This window comes from Megalobrama amblycephala, linkage group LG3, assembly GCF_018812025.1.
Source record: "Megalobrama amblycephala isolate DHTTF-2021 linkage group LG3, ASM1881202v1, whole genome shotgun sequence".
In the NCBI taxonomy this organism is placed as follows: Eukaryota; Metazoa; Chordata; class Actinopteri; order Cypriniformes; family Xenocyprididae; genus Megalobrama; species Megalobrama amblycephala.
Genome location: NC_063046.1, coordinates 18,945,812 through 18,967,350, shown reverse-complemented (window position 1 = coordinate 18,967,350; position 21,539 = coordinate 18,945,812). Strand labels below are relative to the sequence as shown.

Sequence of the window (21,539 nt, the reverse complement as noted above, 5' to 3'; positions counted from 1 at the left end):
TATCAAAATTATTATATGCAAATACTTTCTTTAATTGAGCAAAAAATAAATCTTTTGGAACCATAATTATTTCACGTCATTATGTTTAGTGCGTAAGAAACATTATAGATAAAATTGGAAAAAATATTTAATCAATATATTTGCATCTCAGTCAAAAAAATGAAGGCTACACATTATAAGCAAAATTGTTTCCATAAAAACACAAAATAATAACTACAAAACACAGGGCTTGCATTCACAAAACGTATTTTTAATCCAAAGAAATACTTTATAACTGAGTACAACTACTAAAACCGATAGACTACATAAAGCTAAATGACTTTTCTAGGTGCGCAAATTATACTTTTGCAATATCCTGAATTTTCCAAGTTTATTCATGGTCAAACCCCCAAACATTTGGTTTCTCTGAAAAAACCTGAATATCATCCTCAAGACTTTAAACTGTAATAATTTACTAAAACACACATGCTCTACAGAGGAGGGGGAAAACGGCTGAGTCCAAGGATGGTTTACAGTGGGATTCGGCTGAAAGCAGATGTCCTCAAGTCCATGGTTCTTCTAGCCTTGTGCTGCTGTACCAGAAGTGGAATTAATTCCCTAATTTGCATTGTTCATCATCAATCAATCATCACATGGCCATGCAAAACATTGAGCGAACATTTCCACCAACATTAAGACAAAGCACACTTATTTAACGTGATCTCAAAGTACACAACGGAGTCAAATTTATTCATGAAAAGTGATCATAAAGACACAAAATAAAGGTATAGACACTAAAACACTGATACCACTGCATACAGGTTAACAGTCTACAGATAATGGGTCATTTTATTATGCTATCCTTTGAGAAGTAGCCTGTACAGTATGACAGCAAGAGCTTTTCATGGATTATACAGCCAAACCAAGATATTTGGATAGTCAAACCACTTTATACAAAACAATGTTAAACATTAAAACAGTAGTTTTAAGTATTAAAGTTCAAAGTGCTCACTCTGTGCCACCTTCATCATCTTCCAGTGTTTTACGGAAGTGTTTGCGATTTACTTTCTTGCTACTGTTGAAGACAATACTGGACATCATTTTGTCTTCATCCTTTTTCTCAGTCCCCCACTTCCTTTTTTTCTCTTCTTTCACACATGAAATGTGGGGATCATCCAAGTGTTGAAGGCCAACTTCTTCCTTCTTAGCATGGTCGAGTTTGCTCCCACTTTGTTCTTTGCTTTTGGGTTTAGTGAACACAATCTTATTCTCGCTGCTGCTGCTGTGATCCTGGTTGAATGCTGGAGTGAAGGTCTCCAGCGTGGCTTTCTGAGACCTCCGGCTGTCTTGAAGCCCCTGAATGTACTGATGAGCGACCTGACTATTCTTTTTATCACTGGTTTCAGCGATATCTTCAAGACTGTAGCGGGTCCAGCGCTCAGGGTGTGCAAGGTAGTCTGGGAGTTTTTTAACTGGAGGTTGTTTTTTGGTTGCCTCTTGATCAACACCACACTTTCTTTGAGGTCCCTGTGGAGGTGACGGTGGAGCAGGACGGGCAAACGTGCCATCAAGAATGTTGTCTTCACCTAGATCCTTAGATGTTATCTTTGCAGCACTATCCAACTGTGCAAAGATGTCCTTGCTCCGATCACAGAAACCAGAGCTCCCACCTATCAGTCTGAAGGTGGGATTTTCTTGAGGAACAGACAGGACATGCTGCTGCGTCTCACCTTCTTCCTCTGAGGACGATGACAAGTCCTCAACCTTTCTGCCGAAATGCTCTGTGGGCTCATCAGAGTCAGAGTCGCTCAAGGAGAGATCATCTGGAAGTTCAATCGTATCTCTATTAGACAGACTGTTGGGAGCATCCTTTTCTTTGCAGTTTGGGTCACTCATTGTGCTACTACTAATCTGAGGTTAGGTCAAGAGATATGATTAGAAGCTGGATATTTATGCTGAGATACTGTGTGAAAGATCTAAAGAAGAAAGAAATGAAGAAAAACTTGTATTACTGATGCAGTAAACCAGAATCTCCTGACAGTTTCTTCAAAGTGTAACACATCAAGTAAATTAAATTATCACTAGTGCTAATAAACTTCATAGAATGGTGATCTTGAACTTTATATTTTGACAAACTCATAAACAACTGACATGAACTATGGAGAGAAAAGCAAAGATGAGGAATTATTCGCTCACCAAAAGTCTCTTGAGACACCTGTAGGAACAAGAATGAGAAACAAGCAGTGAGATCTTCACTCAGTAAACATACAATTACATAACAGCATTATACAGTGATCTAATAATACTTAAGGACATGTATCTCAAATCATGATTAATTATTAAAATCCATATTTATTTATTACAGATCTTGTGATGCTGTGGTTATTAATGCGTTTGTTACATGCTTCATAATGGCACTAATCTGAAGAACGTAAAAAAAATTATTATACAGCTGGAACAATGCTTGGGTGCATAGAGGTATCTTACTGCGGTTGAAGACTCACAAGTACTGCGTGCTGGTCAGTTTAGCTAAAATCACTGATTCCACAGTATTGATCAAAGTTATGGCCATAGCGTTTAGTCTGGCGGTTGTCCTCTTCTGCCTATGTAAGCTTGTATAAAACAAAACCAACATCAGCATATCTGTATATGTCTACTTATCAAAGAAGAAGAAATCAAAACATTTAAAAAAAATTGCATGCATTTAAAACAAATCATTATATTAATGAAATGTCAGTGACCAAAACATTATCTTCTCTAATCACACGTTAAGCCAGCTAACGCAGCTATCCGGCCTAGCTGTGATGATAAACGTAATCAAAATTTCTCAAAACCCCCTTAGGACCAACGACATTTACAGTAACACGCTGATTTAAATATAAAAACCATAATTTTGAAAGTTACTTAGTTAGTTGACTCGTATCTAGTTGTCCACATAAGCAGCAGTAGCATACCTTTAGCTGCAGTGAGTGCGCATAATCCACGAAGAGATGCTTTGTGGGTAATGTAGTTTATCTGTAAAAAAAAAAAAAAAAGAAAGAAAGAAAGAAAGAAAGAAAGAAAGAAAGAAAGAAAGAAAGAAAGAAAGAAAAAGTCTAGTTCTTCACTGCTCCCAACATGCATAGCAAGGGGTGTATATAATATAATATAATATAATATAATATAATATAATATAATATAATATAATATAATATAATATAATATAATATAATATAATATATGTCAGTTCAGAGTCATTTACGTTCAAATGAATCTGAGATATGTAGAAAATGTAGATATGTAGATATGTCTGAGATATGATAGAAAATATTATACTATTTTTTTAATGAATAACCTAATAATTTGTCACACAAAAAACCACTAAATTTATTGCTAATGTTGTGATGTTTAATATGAAAATATATGTGGTTAATTTCACTATTATTAAAAACAAATGGCTACTCCGTTTGCCCTGCTCACTACGATTTGATTCCATAGACTGTAGTAAAAAAAAAAAAAAGATTTGATTCACGCCATTTCCGTAACTACTCTGACTTGTGAAAAGCATGTACCACGCAACCACTGCAGACGTGAACTGCTCCAAGTACAGCGTCACGTGCTGTCATCTCTTATTTACGGCAATTACGACATATCTGAATACCTTTGAAGTCCACTTTACAGGGTACTATGGAGGATTGGGACACACGTCTGTCTGTCTGATAACCAGCAGAGGGCGCAAACGCTCTAAGAAGCACGTGCAATTTTGCTCAGTGTGCTTTCATTAAAAATTAATTGAGGTAATGGATATGTCGAAGAACATATAGTAAGGAGCACAATGTGCTTATAAGAGTACAGGACAAAAATGATAAATTAATATGTATACTTTTACAGATTCTTCTTGAATTCATTAAAACAATTTAGTAATGTGACTGAACACATAAGAAATAAAGAACGTGACAGTTCAGACCCCGTAATACTTCTCACTAATTTTATGTCAGTATGCCGACCGAAAGCCACTCCCCTTTAAGACATCATCATCATCACCATCACATCTCCTCAGCTCGCCGCCGATGTAGTAATTTGATGTTATGGAGAAGAAAGGGATTCACTGTTTAGCCACTACATTCTCCATACTAACATCTTAAAGCTTGAAAGCGGAAATCTTCTTCGGCACCTTACTCAAGCCAAAAAGGAGACTGAACTGACTGATTTACAGATTTTTTTGTTTCATTGTCCCGTGGGAGAAAAGAACCGCACGAACTTAACATGAAGAGAATAACGGGGAAGACGAAAGAAGCTACTTTAATAGAAATGTCCAATACTCTGGATTCTCAGATTGAAGGTAAGGAAACTGCTTCAACAGTTATGTAAACCTTATATGCACTGTTCAAAATCGTAATGAGAAGGTCAGTCTATTGGGAGTAAATGAAAAGATAAATGAATGTAACCGCTGTGTTAAATCAGCTGACAGGATCACTTCAAAGACAAAGAATGATGATGACAAAAAAGCAACAACACTGCAACATATTCACTAGGTCAGGTCCCCTTAACAAAATAAAAACGTATAAACAGTACATGTATTCAAATAAGCGGTGTTGGCTGAAATTGAAATAAGTTCCTGAAATGGCAAAGCCATGGAAAAGTTGCGGTCTACACCCAAAGACTGTTGTTACCTGGTACCGTGCATTACGAAATCGTGTTTTTATAATGGTTTAAATCCACAAAAAGAGCCCTGGTGGTCATTTATCTACGTGACCTATGGATTTTTGAAAAAGAACAGAGAAAGGTGATATTTATTTGTATGAATTGTTGTTTTAAGAGCAGTTTGGACCACCCCTTTTTATTAGCTTTCACGCTACTCCGTCTTGCCACATGGTTTGGCCTCAGTCCCAGCTTAACTTGGGAATCAAACAGACCTTATGTTGATTCAGTTAAATGTCTGGTGTCTTTGTGACTCATTCAGAGTTCATTCAGTGCCCCTGCACACAGGACATTTTTAGACTAGAAAACACCAGGCTCCTCCTCAAAGAATGTGGAATAAAGGAAGAAGTGGACTGAATTCTCTTTGTATCAGAGTAGCATATTAGTTACTCGATTTTGTAGTATTGCACCAAAACAAAGAGCAAAATCATTATTTTATAGGATGATACCCAATGAATAAGCTTTATCATGGAGGACCTTAGTGGGCCCCCTTTGACATGGCCTTAGGAAAATGTTCCTGGTTTAACCCTCTGACAACATAACGGTATTATCTAAACAGAATATCCTGTGCTGATGTTTTAGCTCAGGGATGTGACAGATGTGTCATGCAGCAGTGTAGTTTGATCCCACATTTGATATTACTCGGCTTGTTTTTTTAATAATGTAAAATGAATAATTGAGCTGAAATAAATCAGTACTGGGTCTGATGCTTAGCTCTTGTCACCATGAAGCTTTTTGTTGCACAGGTTGAGTAATAGTTGTTAAGCTTAAAGTAAGGCTAGAGGGAGATTTATATTAAGTGAGGCATGTAGGTGTAAGTTTATGTCCTCGACTCGTGTTCACATAGGTGTGTGGGTTTGTATGCCCAAGTGACATTATTATTATTATTATCATCATTAATATTTGCTCTGCAGTTGTTCTGACTAATGCCAAGGTTTTCCAGTGTCATGAATGTGTGTTTTGTAGGAGGGAGTGGTTCAGAGGAAAGAGAAATCATAGAATATAAGAGAAGTGGCTGTTTGTTTGGAAAAATATATATTTCAGGGAAACCCCAGCCTAATCTCTCTCTGTTCCTCCAGCTTTGCTTTTCACTGCAACTATTTAATCATGTACTGATCATAGGTGATTCACTGGATAATAATTTGATTATGCTTCTCGACCAGGACTGTGGCAAAGCCATGGCTCACATTATGTCTGCAATGTGTGATTAAACAACAGAGGGATTTACAGTGACTCTGAATTTGTGTGTATATACAGTGCACAGCATAAATGCGTACACCGCCTCTGAACGAATACAAAAGATGTATGATCACTTTATACAATTCATGGAAAGATGGCAAAATTGAAATGTATTAAACATATACTTAATAAAAACAGAGAAATATATGTCATTAATAGCTATAAAATATGTTAAAATGTGTTGCTTAACTCGTCTCTACAGAATCCCCCACAGGTGCTCAAGAGTGTTAAGACTGGGTGAAATGCGTGTCCACAGAAGGTTTTTCACCTTGGGAGAATGCACATCCTCATTGTCATGTTGAAAAAAAATGCCAATAACGTAGGGAATTAGGAGAGGGTAGCATCTTCTGTTTCAAGTTTATGTATTACATCACACAGTGGTGTGTGAATTCATGGCAGCATTGATAAAACACAACTCCCTCACACCTTCAGCACTCATACATCCCTATGTAAGAGCTTTACTACTACTGAACTTTACTGTGGGAACCAGGCACTTCTCATTGTACTCCTCCTCTAGCAACACCATAACATTTTGGATGCTGTTAGATCCAAAAAGATTGACTTGGTCTCATGAGACCAGAGTATTGATTCCCAGAAGTCATTTTGTAAATATGGGCCTTGGAAAAGGCTAACTGACTTTATTGTGCTTTGGCTACAGTAGGTAGTTCCAGTGAGAACAACAAGCATTCATGTCACTTCCGAAGGCTGCATCTCACTGTATGATAAACAGTCACTCTTTTCATAGCTTTTGCTGGCTCTGAGACACTAGCTTGGTATTTCTCCTGCTCTTTGTCTAGCAAAAAAATCACTAAATGAAAGCTTAAAATGAAGGCCTGATTATTCAGGGGCCTTATCACAAGTCCATTGTTTTTGAATTTCTGTGTTACATTTGCTATATTTTCAAACTGAAAACAATGATTTGGTAATCCTTTTGTAGCACTGTCTTATTTTGTGTTAAGAAATAAGTCTCCAGTTCTCTCCCAAGTGGTTCCATTGTTGTCAGCAAGGTGTACTCATTTTTGCAACACAACATTTCAATACACTTTGATAAGAGAATCTTATTTTCCTAAATAATTTTGACACGCTTCTTTGGTAATTGATCAAGCAGACTTTCTGGAACATTATATCTCTAAAGAACCCTAACATGTTTTTCAAGTAAAGAGTAATTGCTGAATTTAAGTTTCAGAGGTAGTGTAATCATTAATGCTGTGCACTGTATATATATATATATATATATATATATATATATATATATATATATATATATATATATATATATATATATATATATATATATATATATATATATATATATATACAGTACAGTCCAAAAGTTTGGAACCACTAAGATTTTTAATGTTTTTAAAAGAAGTTTCGTCTGCTCACCAAGGCTACATTTATTTAATTAAAAATACAGTAAAAACAGTAATATTGTGAAATATTATTACAATTTAAAATAACTGTTTTCTATTTTAATATATTTCACAAAGTAATTTATTCCTGTGATGGCAAAGCTGAATTTTCAGCATCATTACTCCAGTCTTCAGTGTCACATGATCCTTCAGAAATCATTCTAATATGCTGATCTGCTGCTCAAGAAACATTTAATGTGTACAATTGTACAAAATATTTGTGTACAATATTTTTTTTCAGGATTATTTGATGAATAGAAAGTTCAAAAGAACAGTGTTTATCTGAAATCTAATCTTTTGTAACATTATAAATGTCTTTACTGCCACTTTTGATTGATTTAATGCATCCTTGCTGAATAAAAGTATTCATTTCTTTAATTTCTTTTCAAAAAAAATAAAAATAAAAATTTTTACTGACCCCAAACTTTTGAACGGTAGTGTATAATGCTACAGAAGCTTTGTATTTCAGATAAATGCTGTTCTTTTGAACTTTCTATTCATCAAGGAATCCTGAAAAAAAAGTACACAACTGTTTTCAACATTGAAAATAATCATAAATGTTTATTGAGCAGCAAATCAGCATATTAGAATGATTTCTGAAGGATCATGTGACACTGAAGACTGGAGTAACGATGCTGAAAATTCAGCTTTGCATCACAGGAATAAATTACTTTGTCAAATATATTTAAATAGTACACAGTTATTTTAAATTGTAATAATATTTCACAATATTACTGTTTTTTACTGTATTTTTAATTAAATAAATGTAGCCTTGGTGAGCAGACGAAACTTCTTTTAAAAACATTAAAAATCTTAGTGGTTCCAAACTTTTGGACTGTATATATATATATATATATATATATATATATATATATACCTGTATGTATGTATGTATGTATGTATGTATGTATGTGTATCTTACTTGCACTCTTTGATTAATGTAAGGAAATATATCAGACTGAAATGCATTAAAACTCAAAGTGAATTATTTTTAATTAGTTTTATATTAGCCAGATGCTTAGCGGTAACAGGTGCACTAAGAGATTTATGAGTTTAATATAGCCTACGTTTGATTCATAGGTACCTAATTCACAGCGAGATTAATACATTGTTTAAGCAGCTCTAAAACAGAAAATCAACCCAGAACCCACAGCTAATTGCCAGCTCATTACATCTGCATGACATAATGCCCTTCTCACACAGCTTTTCATTTTAGCTATAAAGCTTCCTGTTGCTGCAGTAATTGAAGCATGGTAATATATTGCATTTTATCATCATCATCATCATTATTGCAGGAATACCAATATAGTATCATGACTAAGCATTAATTTAATTGTTTAGTTTTAGATAGCCTGTTTTAATTTTCTTTAATTAATAATTAAATCCAATTACTTTTTTGTAAACACTGAGATGGACTATTAATCAATCTCAAGTGGTCCAAATAGAGGTCGCTTGACCATTTCTTCTAATTTTGATTGCATGATTACCTCAATGTTTTTTTAGAGTTGCAATTAGTATTATAAAACCACCATTTATTATTTTTATTTTACTTGGTGTGATCACAGCAGCCTTCTTTGTGTCATGGCCCACAACAAATTTTGGTTATACAGATGTTTACGGAAACTTCAATATCTCAGCTCGGGATGGTCTGAGCTCTTTGGAACAGAAACTGATTTCTAGAACAGTGTTTCCCAACCACTGTGCCGTGGCACACTTGTTTGCTGAGACATGTTGTCAGGTGTGCCGTGGAAAATTATCAAATGCGAAAAAATAAATAAATAAATGCTACAAATAAGAATATATTGTCACTCTCAGGCGGAAACCACATATCTTTATATTTCATCATTTTTGTATTTTGTTTTGTTTTATTTTATTTTTAAAAATGAATCCTATTGGTCACCCTTTATGACTTTATGTGGGTTGTACAAATATTTAACCAATGAAAAGGATTTGAAAGAGCTTGTGACTAAACCTCATAACTATTGGATCCTCAAACAACTCCACCCGCCTCTATCGTGAACGAAGTGAGGTAAATAAAGAACTGATGTTTGAATTAGTACAACATTTTCTTTGCTCAAACAGAAACACTTTTTATAAAGGTTTTTTGTATTTGAAGAGTCATATATGAAGCCACAATACCAATTTTGATGACACTGTGTTACGAGGTTTCTGGCCGACAAAGGCTATATGTAAATTTGTTTTAAAACTATATTTGTTTTATCACCATCATCACCAACAACATCATATAGCAACCTATATGACCTTATGTTCATACATGACTTAAGCTTAAGTTTCACATTAAATGTAAGTACTATTTTTATTACAATATCTATTTATGCCATTTTGCCATTTATGTCCAAAAAAATGGTTGGCAAACGTTGCTCTAGAGCACAATTCATTTTTGCACATTCTTGTTCCTTAGACTTAGAATCCAGATTTAAAGGCTTAGTTCACCCAAAAATGAAAATTTCTCAATTACTTCCATTATACACACATTAAAGGGTTAGTTCACCCAAAAATGAAAATTCTGTCATTTATTACTCACCCTCATGCCGTTCCACACCCGTAAGACCTTCATTAATCTTCGGAACACAAATTAAGATATTTTAGTTGAAATCCGATAGCTCTGTGAGGCCTCCATAGGGAGCAATAGACATTTCCTCTCTCAAGATCCATAAAGGTACTAAAAACATATTTAAATTGGTTCATGTGGCGCACCAAAAATATTCTCATCACTTTATAATATTAATATTGAACCACTGTACTCACATGAACCGATTTAAATATGTTCGTGTTGTTCCAAATCCGTAAGGCTTTCATTCATCTTCAGAACACATATGAAGATCTCTTTTGATGAAATCTGGGAGCTTTGTGTCCTTCCATAGACAGCTAGATAACTACCACTTATAAACATCGATCGGCGATAAACAGAAGCGTAACCTAACCTGCTTGATCCAGAAATCCTCTTCCAGAAGCTCAAACGTGCTGCATAACACACTGATGTGTGAGTTTATGATTGTTTATATGTGAATATAAGCCTAAATTCAATCTGTTCATCATATAAAGTGATCGAGTCTTTTCAGAAAATTTTAAACCACTCAATTAATATGGTTTAGTTTTACGATCTCATTATGAACTTTTTAAAGCTTCAAAGTGGTAGTCTTGTAGCTGTCGATGGAGGGACAGAAAGCTCTCAGATTTCATCAAAAAGAACTTAATTTGTGTTCCGAAGATTAACAAAAGTCTTACGGGTTTGGGATGACATGAGGGTGAGTAAATTATGACAGAATTTTCATTTTTGGGTGAACTAACCCTTTAATGATAAAGATTGCTCAAAATTCCACTTTTAGGGATTCAAGTCTCTCAACCCTAAATTTTGCAAAAATGTGCAGTCCTCTGTGGTAGCATTCTGCTGTATAAATGTTTGAGGTTGTTCAGGTTACAGAACTAGGGCCAGTTGAAATTTGGGGAAAAGCCTAATTTATGAATGTGTTTTGTGAAACAAACAAATAAAAGAATAACAGGATAAAATCAAAATAGTAATATAAAATAATAATACTTTACAGTAATTGTTTATGTTTGACATAAAATATCTTATGTTTGTCAGTGAGATCTAAAACAGTGGTTCTTAACCAGGGAGCTGGTGACCACCAGGGGCCTCGGCAAACTTCCATAGGCATAGCTCTGTAACCAGCAGAATCTCAAACCCATAATTTTTACAGCAGAATGCACATATTACAGTTGTTAATGATTGTTAATTGTGAAGTGGTGTTATTTCTGTCCTATAGAAAAACTTTTATTGACTCTTGCTTTTCCAAGGGATTGTATAGTAAACTGTATCGTGTCTGACAGTGTGAATGGTCCTGCTGTCTCTTCAGTGTTTATCAGTGCATTGTCACCCTGGGCTGTCATTCAGAAGACAGTCTCTCTTATCAGGGCAGACCTCATGGTATCCTCTTTAGAGAATGCATCTTATAGACACTCGTGTGGACCCTGAATAGATTTCTAAGCCCTCCCTGCCACACCATGCCTGCTATGTTTGTATGTGCATGAATGAGTTTCCTTGATCTCTAAAGTAATAAAGAAATGAATTCAGTTACAGAATTACTAAAATGTTTTATTAAAATAGCATAATATGAAATTACTTGTTTTTGTTGTTGTTTTTCGAAAGAACACAACTGAATTAAAACTCTTTAATTGTCACACCACTTGCAGACAACACACACTTGAGGTTACACTTGTTGGTAACCAGGAGAAAGTGAGAAAGAAAGCAAGAGTTGTTGCTATAGCAACAGGCTCTTTAATTTAGTTTTCTCTTTGATAGCCATACTGTATGAACAAGTAGTTGACCCAGTAAGTCATAAATAAACTCTTAAAGGGATCACTCTGTTTTATGGAAATGTTATATATATATATATATATATATATATATATATATATATATATATATATATAATATAATATAATATAATATAATATATATATATATATATATAATATATATATATATATATATATATATATATATATATATATATATATATATAATCTGTTGATGTTCAAGGGCCATGATCAAATAAATATATAAAATATATTATATATATATTTCTATGAATGATCATGGCCCTTAAATATCAACAGAGTGATAAGATACATTTCATTTTAAAAAAAGAAGCTAGATAAGTGCTTCAGTTCAGAGATCTGTATGAATATTTATGCATCTATTTGTTTGTGTGCGTGACACAAAGATGTTTGTATCCATTTAATTTGAATTATGAATATTATCTGTACATCTATAAACAGTCCTTCTCCTGACTTCACAGTATAGTCATTATTTGCTTTGCTAATTTAAGACTTTGCTGGAGCTCCCCAATTCATCTGAGACAGCATTGCATCCTGTTGATAAAGAGACAGTTCCTGTGTTACTGTGCAGCTTTTTTATTATCATTGTTCCCTGAACACAAGATGTGGTGGTTTGGAATTGTGGTTTAGTTGCCATTAATGTGAAATAGCTATTCCGTGAATGTTCTCTGATGATGTTTCCTGGCACACTTTTCCTGTTGAGAGTTGTGTGTTTTGTCATGCATTAAGAGTGCAATGATATAAGCTTGATTCATTCAGCCGATAAATTCAGTTCACTTTATATTCCTACTATAGCGAGTCATGTGACTGGTGAGGGTGAATCGGAATTGTGAATATATTTTCAGCCCATCTGCTGAACAAGCTGAGCCCATCTCTGTCTCTATCTGCTGAACAGAAAATGTATGCTTTAGCACACAGATTCAGTTAAACTGTTGATTTGTTTACTAGGAAATTACTGTGGGGGCCACAGGTCTGTACTCAGACAGGTTTTATCAACACTACTGCTGCTTTTTCCCTCTCTGCTTCAAAGTATTACACAAAGGTGCCATTATCAAAGCCTTGTTTTCCCAGTAGGCCTAATCATCACTCATAATAACACGATCAGAGGAAGCCTGCGAGACCACAGCACCTGTTGGTTCTGCTCGGAGCAAATATTGGTCTTCTCATAGAACGGAAACGATAGAGACCAGACCTACAAATGCAGTTTTTTGGGATTTTTGTAATGGTTTAAAGTGTTAACCCACACACGTGTTCTTTTCCCTCTGAAATAAATGCATGTAAAAAGTTGCTTGAGTGCATTTAAAATTTTATTTCCATCTTTACACCCCTAACTGTCTCTTGGGTTAAGATGGCTGTGCGGTTCTGACGGGCTACCGGAGGACCTTTCAGGCAGGTACGGACAGAGCTACGTGTGCCACTTGTCTGTCCGTCCCCCACTCTGCCGTTTTCTCATCCTCTGCTTTATATTCGTTTTCATTATTATTTTATTGTGCTTCATCAGCATCTCAGAAACCATATTGTGACAAGTGTGCTTGTCTGTGGTACCACATATTTGGGGATGTAAACCTTGCTCCAAATGCTGAAGATTTTTAATAAAATGTTGACGTCTTTATTCTTTCATTCCGTTGCCTCATAGCTGTAACCTTTGTCAACTTGTTAAGGTTCATGCCTGTGCTTTACGGCTGGATATGAGTGTGTCTTTAAAGCTACTTTTATCAGAAATGCACCACCATTTCGGCTTGAATGTGTGAGAGATGTGTGAGTTTGGTGACTGAAGTGTTGTGTAACTTTGTTTTTGTTGTACGTATTGATTTGTGGTGTTCTGAAAAAATTATAGAATTAAGGCAGCACATTCAAAATTTAATAAAGCACAATCGAATTAACAGAACGACCAGTCTGAGACTGTAATCTAATCTGTCCATGTGTTAACCATCTGAAATATGACTGAGTGACAAGAGTGCTCACTAATCATGCACTAGCCAGACATTGTGTAAAGTGTATCCTGGTACAAAAAGAGAACACTATGCCTGACTGTTCCCCACAGGAAGTGCTGTTATCCCACAAAGTTGGCTGCTCAGCATTTAAGTCGTTGGCTGACTAACCAATGGAATTTCTGCCAAAGTATGTGGGGGAGAAAGCACAGCAAAGATAGAAATGACACGTACATATGTAAACCTTTTTGTCAAATGATGTGATATTTCACTTCAGCGGCTGTAGAATCGAACACGCTGTATAACGCTGAATTTATTTAAGTTGGAGCTGCTGTTCAGCAAAGGAAAATTTAAATAAAATATTCTGAAAACATATGTGTCTCTTGAAACATAGTGGAATGAATGTCATTTAAATACCTCTAGTCTGTAGTTTACATTAATACTGTCCACCTTTGGTCTGCGACCTGCGATATATGTGGGCAGGAACTACTGTGCTGAAAAAGCCCTATTTTTATGTAACACAATTTTTCTTGTTTTTATACACCGTCTTAAAAAAAATGCAAAAATGGTACCTTTTAACAGTACAACAGCTTGTCACTGGGCAGTACTCTTAAAGAGAAAGCTTTGTACCTCATCTAAAGGTGCAAAAAGTTGTACCATTGTGTACTGCTATTTACCCTTAAGGTTCTAATATGAACCTTTTATGGGTAAATAAAGCACAAAGTTGTCCATTTAACAGTACTTCCCCAGTGACGTACCCCTAAATGTACAACTTTTTCTGTTTTTTTTTGTTGTTTTTTCCTGAGATTTTGGAAGAGCATGAATTCATCTGGGCTGGCATATGATGTTTCCAATAAGACTATAGCATTTGTGGTTCTGATATATATTGATGTCATTTCCCCTGTGTCTTTTGCAGGTAATAATGGCAGCATTAACTCCATTTCTGACCGAGGGACACAACTGCCTGGTCACCGAGAGGTAACATATCAGATTTTTTCATCTCATTCAGATATCTTGTCATAGTTTGTGGTTTAGCTCTACTATGTTTGAAAAAGTAACAGATTACTGCTGTGATTGGTATATGTAATGTGGAAAATAGGTCACATTTTGAGGTTGTGGTAGTTTAAATATGTGTGAATGTACTCAGACCATGAGTCCTCCCAACTGAGTACTGGAGAACATTTACAACTGTGTTTTAAATATTTATGGTTGGCCGATTTGAACTTATAAATGTCTAATTATAGCTCTTGGTTTAGTCCAAATTTTCTGAAGAGACTCGATCGCCTTTATATGATGAACAGATTGAATTTAGGCTTATATTCACAGATGAACATTCATTAACTCACACATCAGTTGTGGTAAACGGAAGCTCAAGCATGTTTGCTTGATGCGTGCAAGATTCAATGAGATTTGTTCTTGTGTTACGCAGCACGTTTGAGCTTCTGGAAGAAGTTTGTTCTCACGCATTAAGCAGTTTCAGTTGAGCTTCTGTTTATGTTTGCTGATCTATGTTTATATGTGAATAGAAGCCTAAATTAAATCTATCCATCATTTAAAGTGATGGAGTCTCTTCAGAAAATTTGGCTTAAAACACTCAATTCATATGGATTAGTTTTACAATCTCTTTATGAACTTTTTGAAGCGTCAATGTGGTAGTTATGTAGCTGTCTATTAGGGCTGGGCGATATGTAAAAAATACTTTTTCGATAATCGCCTTAAAAAAATATTGCAATATCCGAAAATATCGTCTACCCGAGCCCCGCCCCGCCCCCATTGGAGACAACATAGCCAGCATGCACTGAAGTTTTTTTTTTTTTTCTCATGTTTTAGAGCTCCGACGTTTCCTTATTATAAAGAAATAAAAAATTATAATTATTTATTTGGAAAAATAAGTAATTACAAATGTTGTTTGTGAATTTTATTTTTCATTTATTTCGATAATGAACAGGCTGCAATGTCAAGCAGTGCTACTGATGTGTGTGCATGAGGTGCCGGCGTGATCACTTGAACTGCTTCCTTACACCAATGAAAACAACTTAAAATAGTAATTTTTGGTCATACATAAACTGTAAAGAGTTATATCTTTTATAATATCTGTGTACACTTACAATAAAAACAAAACATTTTGTTTTTGTAAAATAAAGAAAACAGATACCGCTTTATTCCGTCTTAGTTTCCTTTTGAACGTTGTGTGGAGAGCGTTGCAAAAAAATAAATCAATTAAAACAGCATATGGCTTCATTTTTTTTTTTTTTTTTTTTTTTTTCGTTTTGTTAATCTGTTAATTGTTTTAAGTGAATACATTTTGTGTATTTATTCCTTTTATTTAGGCTATATGAGTTGCAGGTGCGTGATGTGAATCCTCCTTTTCTGTTGTTTGCGCGTGTAAAACGAAACCACTGGAAAACAAATTTTGTTATTTTTAATGAGTCATAGACATTTAGGCTATCCATTCTAATTTAATTTAGCCTTTTAATTCTAATTTAACAATCTTGTCGGTTTAAACAGAAATTAACATTCTGCACCGTGGGTATAGGCTAGGCCTAAGTTGATGTAAATGCACGAATCCAATATAGTCTGTTAAACACATGCGTGACAAAACATCTCGGGTTACTTGTGTAACCCTGGTTCCCTGAATAGGGAAAGAGACGCTGCGTCGAGACGCATTGGGAACGCTCCTGTGTGATTGCGTCATGAAGCACTTGTGAAATCGAACCAATGGCATGACGGAAAGTCAGAGGCAGGTGACGTCACAGACCAGGAAACTAAAAGCATACCCAGAACAAAGAATGCTAGCTTCTGATTGGCTGAAGCAATGCACTCGCAGGCACGCAGGAAGTATGGCAAGGCAAGGTTACACAAGTAACCCAAGATGTTCTCTTTCATGGGAACTTCGAGCTGCATCGAGACACAGCCACATCACATATATCATGGAGGGGGACCCCCGAGATTAAAGCCTTTGAGGCAGCCCTACCCCTAGTAGAGTGTGCCCTGACAGCCAAAGGAGAAGGCTGTCCGGTAGATTCGTAAGCAAGTGAGATAGCCTCGACCACCCACTTGCTCATTCTCTGCTTAGACGCAGGGCCTCCCTTCTTAGGAGACCCATAACAGACAAAAAGTTGTTCAGTTTAACGCCACAGGGCAGCTCTGTGGACATACGTGTCTAGTGCCCTAACCGGGCAAAGCAGATTGAGTTTTTCTTGAACTGGATTGGAAAATGGAGGAGGACAAAAGGCCTGCAGTACAATCGGCCCTGGGATGTTGGTGGGGACCTTGGGTATATAACCTGGTCTAGGATGAAGAAAAGCCTTAACCATACCAGGCGCAAATTCCAGACATGAAGGATCAACCGAAAGAGCTTGAAGATCTCCAATTCTTTTGAGAGATGAAAAAGCTAGCAGGAAGATAGTTTTTAAAGTAAGGAATTTTTCCGAAACTTCCTCTAGAGGTTCAGAGGGAGCAGATGCTAACCCTTCCAAAACGAACGTCAGGTCCCAGGCCGGAGTCCTTGTACATAGTGAAGGCCTAAGCCTCAGAGCACCACGAAGAAAGCGTATGACTAAGGGATCTCTTCCCACGGAAGATTGACCCAAGGAAGCATGATAGGAGGAAATAGCCGCCATATAAACTTTTAAGGTGGAAGGAGACAAACCATCAAAGAACTTTTCTTGAAGAAATTACAGCACTTAGCTGACAGGAGAATGGACAGGGTCCAACTGACATTGTCTACACCTGGTAGAAAACAACTTCCATTTATAGGCATACAACTTCCTTGTGGAGGGAGCTCTGGAGTGGAGTATAGTCTCTACAACCTTGGTTGAGAGACCGGATTCTATGAGCCTAGCCCCCTTAGAGGCCAGGCCCACAGTTATCATGACTCCAGGCGGGGGTGAAGTATCGTGATGCCCGCTTGAGACAGGAGTTCCTGTCTGACAGGGATCTCCAGAGGAGAGCCGTCGAGAAGAGACACAAGGTCCGCAAACCAAACTCGGGTTGGCCAGAACGGGGCTACCAATATGAGACGGACCCTGTCCCGGCGAACCCTCTCCAGAACTCCTGTGAGCAGAGCGATCGGGGGAAATGCGTACAGACGTAGCCTTATCCACTTCTGCATCATGGTGTCCAGACCCAGAGGGGCTGGATGAGTGAGAGAGAACCACATTGGGCAATGAGTCGTTTCTTTCGAAGCAAATAGGTCGACTTCTGCTCAACCAAAGTTTTTCCATGTGAGCTCCACCTCCTCGGGGTGGAGTCTCCATTCCCCGGGCCTCGGCCCCTGCCATGACAGGATGTCTGCCCCCACATTTTGATGCCACGGGATGTAAGCCACTCTGAGGGAGAGGAGCTTCCCCTGGGCCCACAGGAGGATTTCCAGACGATTTATGTGCCAGGAAAGTAGATGGTCCTCCCAGAGACCCTGAGCCAAGCGACCACTCATGATCGCCCCCCAACCTGTGAGGGATGCATCGGTCGTTAGCATTACACGACGACAAGGAGCTCCCAACACAGGCCACCCTTGGGACAGGAACCAAGGCTTTTTCCACATGACTAAAGCACGAAGGCATCGCCGCATTACCTTGATCATTCGAAACGGATTTCCCCTCGGAGAAAACCTCTTGGTCCTGAGCCACCACTGTAAGGGTCTCATGTGCAGCAGGCCAAAAGGTATCACGTTGGATGCAGCTGCCATCAGACCCAACAGTCTCTGAAACTGTTTTTACAGTAAGTGACTGGCCTAGTTTCACCCCATTCATGGCTGAGAGAATGGAATTCACACGAGCAGGAGATGGATGTGCCTGCATCATAGTTGAATCCCAGACTACCCCTAGATAGCTGGTAGTTTGAGCTGGAAGAAGCACACTCTTCTTGGCATTGAGTCTCAGCCTTAACCTTCTCATGTGAGACAGAACAACATCTCGATGTTGAACTGCCATGCGCTCGGATTGAGCTAAAATCAAACAATCATCGATATAATTCAATACGCGAATGCCCTGTAGTCTCAGAGGAGCCATAGCTGCATCCTCGCATTTTATAAAGGTGTGGGGTGAAAGTGCTTGGCCGAAAGTAAGAACCCGGTATTGATAAGCTTCACCCCCGAAAGCAAATCTGAGGAACTTCCTGTGCTGAGGATGGATGGATACATGAAAGTAAGCGTCTTTCAGATCTATTGTCACAAACCAGTCCTCGGACCTGATCTGTGGGATGATCTATTTGAGTGTAAGCATCTTGAACTTGAGCTTCTGAACAGAGCGATTTAATACACGTAAATCTAGAATGGGACTCAACCCTCCATCCTTCTTTGGAACAATGAAGTAACGGCTGTAAAACCCTGACAGCTTTTATTATCGACATCGCGATACTTGCAAGACATCGTCAATATACGACAATATCGTCATATCACCCAGCCCTGTGTCTATGGAGGGACAGAAAGCTCTCAGATTTCTTTAAAAAGATATTCATTTGTGCTCCCGAAGACAAAATGAAAGTCTTAAGAGTTTGGAACGACATGAGGGTGAGTAATTAATGACAGAATTTTCATTTTTGGCTGAGCTAACCCTTTAAAAAAACAGTTCACCCACAAATCAAACTTTATTATGACATGCAAAATGTTTTTTTCTCTATAAGGAGGAATATTCTAGCAGAACATAAATAGAAAAAAAATCACTGCAGACATTTCCTTGAATTTTGTATGATTTTTAAGATTGCATTCATTTAATTGCAATAATGACATTTCTTGGCCTGGAAATATTTCCATGACTGAAGCATCCCTGAACATATTCAAACTCTAATATGTTTAGGAAATGCTTATTATATAGATGCTGTTTTTTTCTGATATGGACATAGGACCTTTTAGTTTATTGTTCCATTTCAATATAAAAGTCTTAAGCATTGTTTTTGGCATTTTTACATGAAGCTATGTAAGCAGGCATCAATAGATTATGCCTTTGCTCTGTTTCTTTTGCTGGTGCACTTTGCTAATGATAATTTCCTCAACTTCGTGCACTCAGCAATAAAGAAGTGTTTTGGCAAGCCATGTGCAATGGTACATTTTTGTCTTAATATCTAACTAAACTTGGATGCTAATAAAAAATAACTGCAAGGTTATGGAATTACTCACCCTTATAATATCAGTTTATTAAGGGGGCATCCAGAGTTGAAACTGTAGCTCTGCTTTTTGTAAATAATGAAATATTACAATGAGCATGTGATTGTGATCTCAGTCACATAACAGTATAAACCAGTTTGTCACAGGAGAGTCTCCAGGCCAAAGCATGTTTCCCCCAGCTCTCTGCAGTAAGGGGGAGTGACCTACTCTTATCAGAGGTCTCTGTGTGAGAGAGTGTGCAGCTCACTGTTAGCATTTGCTAGCACTGCTTTTGACATGGACATTTTGTACATGCTCTTGGTGACATAACACTATTGGAGCACTTAAATAAAATTATGACAGCTCGAACTGAGGTATGGATACAACATTCATGTTCAGGACCTAGGAGAGATTGTTGCTTACTTTGGTAGAGCTTTTTTTTTTTTTTTTAAATGCTTTTTTGAAAATTTATTTTCAGTACTGACTGCTATATGAATAGTTCATCGTTATTGTTCACAACAAAACTTTAAATCACATGTATTCTTATTATATATGAAATATCTAAAATATGTAATGTTTAAATTAATAGTGTATAGTTTGTATTTAGTGCATATTTTTATATTATCTTATTTCATTGATAGTACATTTTTGCTGAACATTTAAAGTGGACCACATCATGCTATATTTCATTTTGATTTGTGTAAGTGTGTTTTTGAGAGAGAGGTGAGTTATAACAGGAAGGGATGGACCTTCAGTATCTGTCTTAAACACAAACAATGCTTTGTCACTGTTTCAGCACTTCAACAGCTCTGTTGAAGTATGACTAGTGCTTTCTCATCTGCTTGGCCTTGATATGAACACTCAAAGTCTAGAGCTTAAATTATTCAGCTTAGTAGAAATTAATTCATATGAGGGTAGATATTAGATAATGTGAAACTCCATAGATGTCCTTGAGAATTCCTGGAGTTTGATTTGTTGTTGCTTTATAGATTGCTTGGAAGTCTTTGATTGTCATTTTGACATCAGTAGTGATCAATAACTCTCCATGTCATTTCCTAATGGAGCAGCGTACAAAGGTCCCATCTGACCAGTAGTGCTGATTAACAAAGTACCTTGTTTAAAAATAAGTGCTCCTGTCAGCTCTCTCACATTTAATTAGTGGTCCGCAATAAAATTTCTTCACAAATGGCATATAGCCTTCACTTTATTAGTATAATGACTTTCCCTGGTTCAGTCTCTGAATGGCCTTTTTTAGACAGATGTGCCAAGCAGGCAACTGTTTTTGTGACTTATCTGTTTTGGAATGTTTTACTGTCTGGAGCAGCATATTTGTAGGTCCAGCTGGTATTTTCTCCTCCTCTATGCCTGTGGGATTTTTTTATGCATGATGTAGATACAGTGTATGTTTCTAGTAAAACGGGTATGTCAAAGGCATGTTTGTACAAGTATGACGTTTGATGTACTGTTAATCTGATGTTTCCTGAGATTTTGTTATGCTCTATTTACATAATTTTATTAATGCTGGTAGTTTTGGTATTGATGTTTTTGATGGCTGGGGTGTTTTTGTTTGTTTGTGTGTGTTTTTTTTAATGCAATGAGACATGAGATAAATGGAAAATTAATTGTCATACAAGAAATATAAATAAATAAATAAATATAATTAAATAAGATTTTTTTGCTTAAAACATTTACAAAAAGGTACCATATTATTAGCATATTTTTTTTATGGACGTGTCTGGATAAAAACCTTGGCATTGCTTGAAATGTCTTGGTATATAAGATACATTAATTAATAAGTGGGTGTGTGTGTGTGTGTGTGTGTGTGTGTGTGTGTGTGTGTGTGTGTGTGTG

General features: G+C 36.6%; 2 protein-coding genes across 9 annotated transcripts in view; one reads left to right on the top strand and one right to left on the bottom strand.

The window, feature by feature from the left end:
- Positions 1–229: 229 nt before the first annotated feature.
- Positions 230–2,993, bottom strand: tssc4 (tumor suppressing subtransferable candidate 4). Of its 7 annotated transcripts, none has more exons than XM_048184439.1 (4): positions 2,934–2,993; positions 2,467–2,591; positions 2,131–2,194; positions 230–1,955 (listed from the first exon to the last, which is right to left on the bottom strand). In XM_048184439.1, the coding sequence occupies exon 4, from the start codon at positions 1,873–1,875 to the stop codon at positions 988–990; it is 888 nt and encodes a 295-aa protein (XP_048040396.1). In that variant the 5' UTR covers positions 1,876–1,955; positions 2,131–2,194; positions 2,467–2,591; positions 2,934–2,993; the 3' UTR covers positions 230–987. The 7 variants fall into 7 exon arrangements, with proteins under 7 accessions (XP_048040396.1, XP_048040393.1, XP_048040400.1 ...); XM_048184436.1 differs by having other exon boundaries at positions 2,176–2,194; positions 2,934–2,992; XM_048184443.1 differs by having other exon boundaries at positions 2,484–2,591; positions 2,934–2,992.
- A 970-nt stretch (positions 2,994–3,963) lies between these two features.
- The window catches only part of ano5b (anoctamin 5b), a 40,498-nt gene continuing 22,922 nt past the window's right edge, over positions 3,964–21,539 (top strand). Inside the window, exons 1-2 of one of the 2 annotated variants that reach the window (XM_048184433.1) lie at positions 3,964–4,300; positions 14,520–14,581. In XM_048184433.1, the coding sequence (XP_048040390.1) occupies positions 4,225–4,300; positions 14,520–14,581 (138 nt within the window). In that variant the 5' untranslated portion in view covers positions 3,964–4,224. Of the gene's footprint in view, positions 4,301–14,519; positions 14,582–19,937; positions 20,063–21,539 lie in introns of those variants that run through there. The other variant, XM_048184434.1, reaches the window with a different exon arrangement.

What these genes read in the sequence shown, in the direction of transcription:
- tssc4 (XM_048184439.1), bottom strand. Translation starts at nt 1,875, where the DNA reads ATGAGTGACCCAAACTGCAAAGAAAAGGATGCTCCCAACAGTCTGTCT.